This window comes from Lolium rigidum, chromosome 7, assembly GCF_022539505.1.
Source record: "Lolium rigidum isolate FL_2022 chromosome 7, APGP_CSIRO_Lrig_0.1, whole genome shotgun sequence".
Taxonomy (NCBI): domain Eukaryota; kingdom Viridiplantae; phylum Streptophyta; class Magnoliopsida; order Poales; family Poaceae; genus Lolium; species Lolium rigidum.
The window spans coordinates 333,352,926-333,365,159 of NC_061514.1; the positions used below are offsets into that span (position 1 = coordinate 333,352,926).

At 43.4% G+C, this 12,234-nt stretch overlaps 1 protein-coding gene across 1 annotated transcript; it reads left to right on the plus strand.

Annotated features, from left to right (window-relative positions):
* The first annotated feature begins 2,391 nt into the window (after positions 1–2,391).
* LOC124674066 (DDT domain-containing protein PTM) lies at positions 2,392–11,980 on the plus strand. Its single transcript, XM_047210099.1, has 10 exons — positions 2,392–3,314; positions 3,401–4,009; positions 4,616–5,615; positions 5,708–5,990; positions 6,071–6,195; positions 6,266–6,729; positions 7,929–7,957; positions 8,244–8,864; positions 9,112–10,756; positions 11,607–11,980. Exons 1-9 carry the CDS (start codon positions 2,407–2,409, stop codon positions 10,290–10,292), a joined length of 5,220 nt encoding a protein of 1,739 aa, XP_047066055.1. The 5' UTR covers positions 2,392–2,406; the 3' UTR covers positions 10,293–10,756; positions 11,607–11,980.
* Positions 11,981–12,234: the final 254 nt, after the last annotated feature.

The following is a 12,234-nucleotide window of genomic DNA, read 5'->3' on the forward strand; positions in this document are numbered from 1 at the left end:
ATTCCACAAAACCAATATCACAATATTATGATGTTGTGCATGTTGTTGGAAATATGCCCTAGAGGCAATCATGGATGATATATGTACTAATGTATTCATAAGTTAAAGTTTCATTGCATGGATATTTATATGTATTATCAAATATGTGATTCAACTGTGAAACTATGTATTTATGATATTTATTCTAAATTATCCTTAGTCAACAAGATTAAGCAAAACACATAAACTGGACTAGTCAGTTGATGACCCATTTCTACTATGGGCATGGTTGTGAATCTAACTCGGTCAAAGAGTTTGGTGAGTCAGACTAACCCATATTGAGAAACAAAACTAGCAAGTTTTCATTTGTATATTTCCCGCAATGAAATCCTTAGACCCGAGGTGATCGCATGATTCAAGTTGTGGATCGGACAACTTAGGTTCGACCAAACACTGTTCCATAATTGGGCAGTTATAAAGGTATAGTTTGGGCTGGTTGTGAATCAAGATACGTGACGTGGATGACCAAGATGAAATTTGCTTGTTCGACTTGGATAAATATTCTTTGTGCCCTCTCGAGTGATATGACTCGGAAGCATGACCAGGCGCGATTCGTTTAAGGGTTAACCAAGGATTCGGACTAAGTGTTAGTAAGATGACTCAAATGACATATCTACTATATTTTACTTCAACTCATTTCCCTGCTAGCTTGTAGTGCAAGGATCACACGAGAATTTCAAAGGACTGAATTTAATCATGCAAGACCCAATAAAGAGAAACCATTAACACTATATTATTCACATCCTACTCACCCTTCAAGATACTAGGCATCATGAGGTCTGTACCTTGAGAATGTTTTCGTGTGGTGATCGTTTGAGTCTCAGGAGGTAGGCACCATGGGTTCTAAGGCGTTGCTCAGTCCAAAAGCAATGCTTCTAGCTCGCCTTAGACAACATTCTAAGGCGTTGCCCCGTCCAACCGAAAGGCTTCTAGCTCGCCGTAGGAAACACCATGAGGTGTCTTTCTTGGACCTTTTGACGTGTCTAGAGCATAGCTAAGGCGCACAAGTGTGCCGTGTAGGAAAAGGCGGGTACCGTAACCAGAGAGAAAGCTCCGGAGCACGATAAGCACATGTGCAAAAAAAAAGGAGAGAAATAGCGGGGAGCGGGAAAAAAATTATTGGTGGGGGCTAAGAGCATGCTGGAATAAAAAGAGGATGAGTAGGAGAGAGAAGCCACTCCACACCACACATGTGAGGGAGATCTCTTTCCTCTTCAGGCAGAGACCGGTGACTTCAAGATCTCAGATCTGCGCCACCACCTCCCTCCTCTTCGGCATGGGCTCCTCCTCATCCTCCTCACCGTAGGCGCGCAGGTATGGCACCTCTCCCCTCATCTCTCTTATTCTCTCCTCTCTCCCTTCCTCTTTGTTCTTCTTTGGACCTTCTCCTCTTCTTCCCCTCCCATCTCTATCTTCTTCTCCCCGTCTTTGCTTTTTTTTACCATGACTAGCCCTTTTCTTAGTGTTGATGTAGTAGCAAAGTGTATCTTCTTTGATGGATCTTGCGTCTACTGATGCTTATGGTCTATCCCATGATCCTAGACGGAGATCTAAATCGAACAATCCAACTTAGATGCATTTTGGCCAGATTTACACATGAAGGTTTTACCTAGGTGTAAAGATGAAGTTCAAATAGAGTCGTGTCATCATGTAGACAAGATAATCTGAGCCCCATGCTATGAAGTCATATGTTCTAATAGTTATTATGGGGCGTGAAGCACAAGGTAATCGCCGGCTTAACGCCAAAGTTTTCCGCACAAAAAGAAGAAACCATTATCACACACCATTTGTTCGAAACGAACCCATCCTCTCTCGCACATCGGTGCCGGCGAATAATGGGAACACAAACCTTGTCAACAATGGTTGGTACAATCTTTTAAGGGACATCCATCATCGTAGGTACAACTTCGTTTTACTTCGGTACAACTCATGGTTTGCTACGTGACACAAGCCATCGTACACTTCTTAGAAGCCCACTAGAGCTACGATGGCAGGAATGGCAAACCCCATTTCTTTTCAAATCATACGACGGAGGAGTGCTGTGGTCGTGAGCAAATCTCCATTTTCCCTCCCAAAAAACGCAGGATCACACACAGACACACTGCAGGAACTGAACTGAAAGTCCTCTCAGCAAGGCCAAACCACAATATAACCACGCGAGGCTCGTTGCCCTTCCTCGTTCTCCCCACCTCCTTCCTCCCGACGGAACCAGAATTCGCCCTCGCACGCAGCCAACCCAAACCCCCAATCCCCCGCCCGATCCGCCCGGAACCCTAGGGATCCGCCCTGATCCGCCGCCGCGCCGGCACCCCCGCCCCGCAAACCCTAGGGATTCGCGGCGGCGGAGGCTCCTCCTCCGCGCGCGCCATGGCGGACCTGGTGGGGCGGGCCGTGAAGAAGGCCTTCCCGGGCTTCGGGCTCTTCTCCGGCGTCGTCGAGTCCTACGACGCCCAGGCCGGCTACTTCCGCGTGCTCTACGACGACGGCGACTCCGAGGAGGTCGACGCCGACGAGATGGCCGACATCCTCGTCGGCGCCCCCATGCCGCCGCAGCCCGAGACCCCCGGGGGCTCCGCCGGGAAGCGCCCTAAGAAGCGGAGGCGCGGGGACTCCCCGCACGGGACCGTTTCTGTATTGTTAGGGGAAGCCGCGGCTGTAGATGGGCTCCTGTCGAATGGGGATGCGCTCGCAACCCCGTCAGCGGCTGCAGATGGGCTCTCGAAGAAGCGGAGGGTCGACCCTGATCCGGAATCTTCCAGGCCAGTCCGTCGCAGCGCGAGGCAGGCCAAGGCGGCGGCGGCGGCATTGGCCGCCGAGATGGAGGCTGCAGCTACTTCAGCCGCCGAGACCTCACCCGCCGCCGACTCCGTGTCCCCGGTCCAGGTCGCTGCTAGTGCCACGCCGCAGCAGTCGAGCAGGAAGCGGCAGCGCGGGAACGGGAGCGGCCGGTACCGCTCGGTCGCGAGGGATTTGGAGGACGCCGCGGCCGCGGCGGACAGGATGCCGCCCAGGCCGGAGCTGCCGCCGTCGTCGCAGGGCTTGGACTTGGAGGGCCTCCCTGTCCTCGACGTCTTCCAGGTCTACTCCTGCTTGAGGTCGTTTAGCAAGCAGCTTTTCCTGAGCCCGTTCGCGCTGGACACGTTCGTGTCCGCGCTGCGGTGTGTGCACGTCAACCCCTTGATCGACTGGGTGCATTTCGCTTTGCTCCGCTCTCTCAAGAGCCACTTGGAAGATCTCGCCCAGGAAGGAGACCCTCCGGCAATACACTGTATCAGGTATGATGAGCCTTTGATTCCTTCTTTTCAAGATAAGATTACAGGTTTTAGGCTCATTTTCTAATTATCTACTGTTAATTTGACAGGAACCTCAACTGGGAACTTTTAGACCTAGCAACATGGCCAATCTACCTTGCCGAGTACTTGCTGACTCGGGGTTCAGAACTGAGGTACGGTGTGAAGCTTACAGATCTAATGCTGGATACGGAGTACTATAGGCAGCCAGCGACCGTGAAACTTGAGCTGCTGCGCTCGCTCTGTGATGACGTTATTGAGATCGAGGCTATTCGTTCTGAACTTGGTTCAAGGATGTCTGAGTTAGATGGAAATGACGACAGCTATAGAGGTACCGGCATACGAAGAAAAAGGAGAGTTTCCTCTGTCAAGGCCCTAGCAGACCCTTCGCTGCCTCCAGAAGGCTCTGATGATGTGGATGATGGTAACAGTGACGAGTGCTATCTCTGTGGTATGGATGGCAACCTGTTATGCTGCGATGGCTGTCCTTCAGCTTTCCACTCGAAATGTGTGGGGGTGGTGGAGGATCTGTTGCCTCAAGGAGATTGGTATTGCCCCGAGTGCTCGATGCAGAAGAATAATGGATCCAAAAACATGTCAAAGCTTGTCAGAGGAGCAGAGGTTCTGGGAACGGATCCACATGGACGACTATACTTCGGCGCCTGTGGCTATCTTTTGGTGTAAGTCAATACGTATAGACTTTCTCTTTTGGTCTTCTGATGTGTACATCATTCTGATAGTTCCTTAGCCCTGATGTGATTGCTTAGGCTTCCTAATGAAAAACTAGTCAAAATATTTGTCATAGTTGTATGCTTGAGTGCCATTTTGTACGAGTGTACCATGACATTATCCATCTGTTGTTGACTTTTGTATTACATTTCCACATAGGATTTACGTCATACATGCATTCAGATGATTAAAAAGCTTGCATTTGCAGTATTTTTCACTGCATATCTAGCTCCCATTCCCTTGCACTTCATCTACCTGATTTGTGCTATTTATTTATTTATTTATTTATTTATTTATTTATTGATAATAGGAAAAGTAACTTCCCAGTTTCTGGGATAAAGCATGGGAATACATGCAATACTCTGGTTTAGCAACATCAGATGCATTTCAGTTTGTAGACTCATTGATCAAGGCTTACAATTTTTTTTTTGAAAATACTCATATATTGCAGAGATGTGATTTTTTTGTTTACCTTGAGAATTTAATTCTATATGTTCGCACTACAGTTGAATGGTTGGTTGTTGCATTAACAAATATATCACCTTATTAACTTGCAGGGTTGATTCATGTGATGCGGACTCTCCATGCCATTATTATGGTCAGATTGATCTTGATTCCCTTGTAACAGTGTTATTTCCATGTCATCATTCGTACAATTCAATCGTAAATGTGATCTCTTTATTCCGGGATACGGCAACTGAAACATCTAATAATAACGGGCGGTATGAGAATAGCAAGGAATGTAGTACCTCTGAAAATGGGACAGATGGCAGGCACTCATCAATGAAACAACCTCGTGAACGTGGACAGTGTATGATAGTTAAGGATGGTTCCTCTCAACAGTTGGATTCAGGGAAAGTTCGTACCTTAAATTCAGATCAAGATGCCGCACACCAAAATGAGAAGCCAAACGGAGCATCTCAACGTAACGCCTCTAGTGCCAACAAGGATAGCTGCAATTCTCAGCAAGATGATGTTTGCTTACATGCTAATGGTTTGTCTGCGGAGAACCAAAAAGGTCTGTCACCTCAAAAAGAAATAAGTGATTATTGTCTCCATTCTGACCCTGCTAGGTATATAAACTACTACAGTTTTGGTCAAATAGCAGCAGCGGCTGCTGCAGAGTTAAAGCTCAAGCTTTCTGAGAATGTGGAAGGAAAGAAGCTTGGTCAGGATGCAGTTTCCTTTCGGCTAAAAACAATATGCAAGAAATATGTTAATATTTTTGCACTGACTGATAAAAAGTTATCCGTGGAGCTTCTAAAAGAAAAATGTGGCTGGTGTAACTCCTGCCAGATCAGTGGTGGTGCTGATTGCATTTTCAGAGTTACTGATGTTAAGTGTATGGAGAGTACTAAACCATGTGCTGTTGGTCTTTTGTCAGAAAAGAATCAGGAAAGTCATATTGTCCTTGCTACACATAACATTTTGTCAATTGAAGAACGTCTGAACGGTTTGCTATCTGGTCCATGGCAAAATCCGCAATATAGCATTTATTGGCGTAAGGCAGTTCTGATGGCTTCAGATGTATCGTCACTAAAGCAGCCTCTTCTCATGGTATAACTCGTTGAATGTTTTGTCTTTGTTAACAGCTTTATTTAATCTGTATGTACTAAACCCTTTCATGATTATTTCCTATTACTCTGCAGTTAGAGTCCAGTCTGCGACGTGTTGCCTTCTCAGGAGATTGGCAAAAACCAGCAGACTCTGTTGAAGTTGTTGGGTCTGCATCTCATATCTTGGTCCGTTCATCCAATAAATCTCTAGGAGATGCAATTGCTAGAAAGCCAGGAAAGAAGCCACTTAATGTTGAGCTCAAAGTTGACTCTCGTGATGTTGGTGTTTATTGGTGGAGGGGTGGAACATTGTCTCGTCAAGTGTTTCATTGGAAGAGGTTGCCTCAGTCATTGGCCAGCAAATGTGCTCGGCAAGGTTGTATCTCCAATCTTCTGTCAGCTTCCAGATATGCTGTTTTCCGATGTATTAAACCTTTTTTATCTTGTATGTCTCAGCTGGGCGCAAGAAAATTCCCACCATAGTGTATCCTGAGGGTTCACAGTTTGCCAGGAGGCTCAAATACATAGCTTGGCGAGCTGCCGTGGAAATGGCACAAAATGTGTCCCAGCTCATTCTGCAGGTAATATCTTCTCTGTCTTGGAAAGTGATCAATAAAATTGGTCACTGAATTGTTCTTTATGTACCTTCAGATTAAAGAGCTTGAATTGAATATCAAGTGGACTGAGATATTGAGCACTCTCTATTCTGCCGCTTCAACAAAGGAAACCCAGAAAATAGCAAGGCTTTTCAAGAAAGTTATAATTCGCAGAAAACGCATAGAAGCAACAAATATAGAATATCTACTTGATTTTGGAAAGAGGGAGAATATTCCTCCTGTTGTCGCTAAACATGGAATAAAACTTGAGGAGCCCTCTAGCGAGAGGAACAGGTACTGGTTGAGTGAAAGTCATGTCCCTCTGAGTCTTTTGAAGGCATATGAGGCTAAAGGAATCACTCGCTCACTGAAAAAGATAGACAAAGATGATCTTCCTAAGAACATGAGCGGCTTCAGACCCAAAAAGCCAAAAAGATCAGTGTTTGATGACCTCCTAGAGAAAGCTAAAAAGCGACCCAACAGGCTTTGTGGTCAGTGTTATAAAACAGTAGTTGACAGGTATGGAAATAAGTCAATTATTTTTCTTTTCATATAAAGCAAGTGTATAACAGTTCATTGCATTTCCCCACTCAGAGCACTCACTGAATCAAAATTTCGTACCTACTAGCAAAAACTTGCGAATTCTATTGAACTCCTGCGAACCTATAAGCATTAGAGTGGCTCAGTTTTTGTTTATATTTGGATTATTTTGTTGGAAAACAATACCATGGTTTGTTACTTGCTGACAAACTGCAGCAGGCTAATTCCATGGTTAAATAACTATGCCTGCAAAATCTTATCTTTTTTCATCTCCAGAAAGCAAGTATAGCCTATAGGCATACATGACCGTGCAGTAATCAATTACAATTAACTTTGCTTTCACCATTTCATGACTTACCTTGTTTTCGTAGTTGGCTAGATAAGAGAGTCAGCTCTTTCCTTATCCACATTCGTATAATGCATTCAGGATTTTGCCATGGTGCTTGTTCTTTTGCATGTCTTGCTGATTAAGTACACTGGGTCAGTTAAATTTTGCTCAACTATTTATGTCTGCTTTTGTATACAGTTTTTTTAGATAATAGCTCTGTATTATGTAACAAGAGGAAATATCTAAAGAAAGTACTCCCTCCGGTTCATATTAATTGACTCTAATATGGATGTATCTAGACACATTTTAGTTCTAGATACATCCATATTGAAGTCAATTAATATGAATCGGAGGGAGTAATAAATTTCTTAAATGACTGGATTTGCTAAGTTATTAGTATTTGATTTCTTACGTGGTAATTATATCCCTCCATATGTACCTTCCTACAATCTTGTGTTTCCAAACTCTTGTGGTATGCACTACTATTGGCAAGCCTAGCTGATGGTGATATTCCTGTACAAACTAAACAGTTGTAAATCTTAATCATATTTGGCCAATACTCTGGCAAAGGTTGTTGGTATAGGAACCAGATTTCAGCATTTTGACTCCGTGTAATGTCATATTCTCCCTCCAATCCATGTTAATTGTTGCTAATATGGATGTATCGAGATACATTTTAGTTCTAGATACATCCATATTAGCGACAAGTTATATGAATCGGAGGGAGTACTTTAAAATACATTTCAGTAGCTTCCGCAGCTTGTTCTCAGTTTTGCCTGTATATTTTGTGTTTTGTTCAATGATATATTGTTTTTGGCAAGTTATCTGACTCTTTCCCTCATTCAAACAGGGAAGCTGTGAACTGTCGGTATTGTGAAGGTATTTCCAATTTACATAGACATTTTTCACGCTACATATGCGTTAGCATAGCCCTCAAGTCTGTTGAAAAAATGCAACCTTTAAATTATTGTGTTTATTATGTATGGGATGTGCCATCTTTATTTTGTGGAGCCCTGCTCTATGTACTCATGATAAAAAGTTTGATCAATTGTTAGGAATTTCTTTGGTGATCGATCGTTAACCATTAACTTTGGCCTTTTACTTTGATTATTGATGTTTGGAGTTATACTGGGACTCAGCTGCAATATTCTCTCATTATATGCAGCACTTTTCCATAGAAAACATTTCAATGTTCCTAGAGGGGCTGTGGATACTGTCTATGTTTGCAACAAGTGCCTAGCTGAAAAGGTCCCGCCAATGAAGTCCCCCCAGAAAAAGGCAGGATCAAAGAAGAGCTCTCCGAAAAAGAAGCAAAAGACGCAACCACGAAAGAGTTTAAGAAGAAGAAACCAGATAGTTATCAACCTCAAGAAGAAAGCTGTCCGGAAGAATGGGAAGCATGGTCGGCTTAGAAAGAATCTATTGAGTGTGTCTAAGAATGAATCTGTAAAGGTGCCTGACAGTCAAGCATCAAATGAGCCCAAGAGTGAACCGGCAAAACGTATATCAAAACGGTTGTATAATAAATACATGATAGGCAACTCAGGTAGATCTAAGCCTGCAAGCTGCCGTAAGAGGAAGAGGACAGCTTTGCATTATTCGTACTGGTTAGATGGCCTTCGATTGACACATAACACAGATGATGAGCAGGCAACAAGTTTCAGGAAAGCAAGAGTTGTTTTTCCATCCGAGGATGTCAAGATTTCAGAAACCAGTCCAGTTTGCCGTCTTTGTAACAAATGCTACAGTGGAGATGCCATTTATATTGCTTGTGAGAATTGCGAAGGTAAGATAGGTTTACTTTCATGGTATGTTTCAAAAGAAAAAGGTTTACTTCATCCTATGTATATTTGTGATCTTTAGAACAAACTTCTACTTGTTCACTTGACAAATGCATGGCCTAAAAATTCTAGCGAGGCTTAAGTTTTAGCAAGACAAACTTGTTTCTGGAATTCCATATGTTGGCTCTGTAATGCCATTCACTTTCACAGTTTGCATATTGTAAATCCAATTCCATTTGTTCTTCCCTGCAGATTGGTTCCATGGTGATATCTATTCGATCACCATAGAAAATGTCAATAAACTCGTAGGCTTCAAGTGCCATGCATGCCGTCTGAGAGCTATACCTGTTTGTCCTTATGCACAAGCTGATATGATTGTTGAGGATCAATCAGATAGGGAGGACGACATTGACATGTCTATAGAGGATGAGGACCACAATGGTTCTAAACATCTACGCACTTCCGATGGTCTAAAAGAGCTTCACAATAAAATTGAGGAGCTCCATGGTAATAACATTGAGAAACAGGTTGGTGATCGTATTTGTTTGGAAGTGCTTGAGAATTCTAATGATCTGAAAGAGCCAGGCAGCCATAGTACCGAGAAACAGCTCAATGATTCTAATTGGTTAAAAGAACCGGACAGTTGCAACAGGATGGAAGAGCTTGGCAGTCATAGCACTGAGAAAGGTATTCAAGATCATAATAATCTGAATGAGCTTGACAATCACTGGGGTGAGAAAGAGCCAGGAAGTCATAGCACAGAGAAACAGCCTGATGATTGTAATTCATTGAAAGAACCGGACAGTTGCAGCAAGATGGAAGAGCTTGACAGTCATAGCAGTGAGAATGGTCCTCATGATCATAGTAGTCTGAAAGAGCTTGACAACCACTGGGGTGATAAAGAGCGTGTTGATCTTAATTTTCTTAGTGAACTTGGCTATGATAGCAATGTGAAAGATGTTGACAATGGGGACGGCCCAGAAGAGTTTGGAACTACCGAAGACAGCAGCAATTTTGCCTCTGGAAAAACACAAATTCTGAAAGAGCTTGATAATCACAACAGTTTGGACAAGCTTGATGGCCATTTAAAGAAGCCTGACATTCATAATAGTGTGGAAGAGCTTGATAATCGTAACTACCAAAAAGAGCTTGGTAATCAGAACAGTCTAAATGATCTTGATGGTCATGAAAACCTAAAAGAGATTCATAGTGCTCAAAATGGCAAATTTACTCCAGTAACATGTACAGATGGTTTTCTAGTTGAGCAGTTCAACACTGGTGTATCTAGCAATGAAGCCATGATCATGACATCAGAAAATGATTCAGTGAAGGAATCTATTGCGTTGCAGTCCAAGGGCAGTCCTGAGGATGCTGTTCTTCCCGCTGAACATGAGATGGACCTTCAGGTTTCTCTCAGCATATTAACTTTATAGGATATGCCAAATGAAAGTGCATTTTAGGATGAATTTCTGTGAGCTTATACTGCTCTGGTGCTCTGTTAGAGACTTTCTGATTAGTTTGGGTTGCTGAGCTACCTGACAGCTAATTTTGTGCTATAGGATATTACATAATTACATTGGTGATGCAACCCAGTAATAAGAATCTGCAGAAGGAAGATATAGTTTTGTGGATACATCATATTTTGGTCATCTCCTTAGGGAAATATGCTGACCTGACAATTGCAGTGTTGGAGATGACAGTACAACTTTTATTATGGTTAATATTCTCGGTAGCTCTGACACTGACATAGGGAATATCTGGGTACCATTTCCTTCCGATGGTTTCTAGCCAGAGCTTGTGATTCAGTTTGCACTGTGAGATTATGCACTGATTGGGACATTTCATCAGTACAAGCGGCTCATTTTTGGTGGTATTGCACTTACTCATGACGTGCAAGGTGAGCCTCAATTTTTCTTTAAACCCTATTGCGTGTGTTGAATATTGAACACATTTCTTGCAGAAAAGGGAAGAACATTGAACATGTTCCTTCTCTGTTGTGATGATATAATTATACAGAACTGTCTAGCTAAGATTCACACTAAGTCACACTAAGTTCTCTCTACTGGGTTTATTATGATCTCAGTAATTGGCCAAAATTGTCGAAAGTACAGCTGTAGGAAGTCTAGTTAAGATTGAAACTTAAGTTCTCTAGTTGATTTATCATGTTCTGAGTAATAGGCAAAAAAGTGATGGGTATACTGCTATAGAAATAACAGTGTTAAATCTATACCTTAAAATGTGGTAAAAAGGGGGAAGTTCCCTCCCTTAACTGTATGTTGTTAGGTAGAAGTGTGGCACCTGAACGCGGGTGGGCGGGCTCTTAGGTGTGCACCCTAGCCAACCGAGCACTGCTCGGTTCTCATTAATTTTTATACTGTAAATGAATTGTGTACCATTATGGGCTCGAACGCAGGTGTGCGAGTTCACAGGCATGCGCTCGAACCAACTGAGCACTGTTCGGTTTCATTTGTTTTTATGCTATAAGTGATTTATGTTACCATTATGGGCGCATTGATGTCTTCTATTCGAGTGGTATTTGAAGTTGATATCATGTGGAAGCATTGGAGCATTCGGTGTTCCTTTGTCGATTTGCCTTCCATTTACATCATCCTTTCCACGTTGAACACTTATTTCATGTTGAAATCATCAAGTTGGCAAATTCAGCTATTGTCCTCCCTGTAACATAACTGTTTGTCCATCTGGCACTCAGCCAAGCATCTGATCATGTTTATTCTCCTTGTAAGCAGGATGGAGGAAGGGATGAAGCATTGTGTCGTTGAGCATTTGAAGCTCCCATTCTCCAGATTACGCTTGTGCACTCTTATCAGAATACCAGATCGACTAGGCATCCTGACGATTCATTTTTCTCTTGTTGGCTTTCCCCATGTACATTCTGCGAAGCAATTCATGTGGGCTCGTTAATCTTATCCTGTATAGGGTTCCAATATAGGCTTCAGATTATAGTGGCAACAAAAGGCTCATGCAGTGTAACTATCAGGTTCAGATGGGTAGAATGCTGTTGTTGTTGTACTCGCTGGTTTTACTCTGTTCTTTTGGCGAGGCTAGCAGCACCTTGCTTAGATGTAAATTTAACTGTCGGAAAGTTTCAGTACCTTCGCCAGTGCTCCGCCTCTCACCAGTCATTTTGGAACTCTGTGTCACATTCATTCGTGCTCGAGCTCAGCTGGAGGTCTCTCCGGTTTGGGAGGTTGGCAGGCAACTCCTTTCCCAGGTGCCTGCATTGCTGGTGTACTGATTTCTGACAGCCGAGCGGTTGCATCTCATCCTCACCTGGACGGGCGCAGCTCCCTGCTCTGATGGGGTTTCTTCTCCCTCCACCGTCACCCCTTGGTCAGGCCTTGTGGCCTATAGTTT

Coding starts and splice junctions, on each gene's coding strand:
- LOC124674066 (XM_047210099.1), top strand. CDS start 2,407: ATGGCGGACCTGGTGGGGCGGGCCGTGAAGAAGGCCTTCCCGGGCTTC. Junction 5,991..6,070: donor CAGCAAATGTGCTCGGCAAG/GTTGTATCTCCA, acceptor TGTATGTCTCAG/CTGGGCGCAAGAAAATTCCC. Junction 6,730..7,928: donor TATAAAACAGTAGTTGACAG/GTATGGAAATAA, acceptor TCATTCAAACAG/GGAAGCTGTGAACTGTCGGT.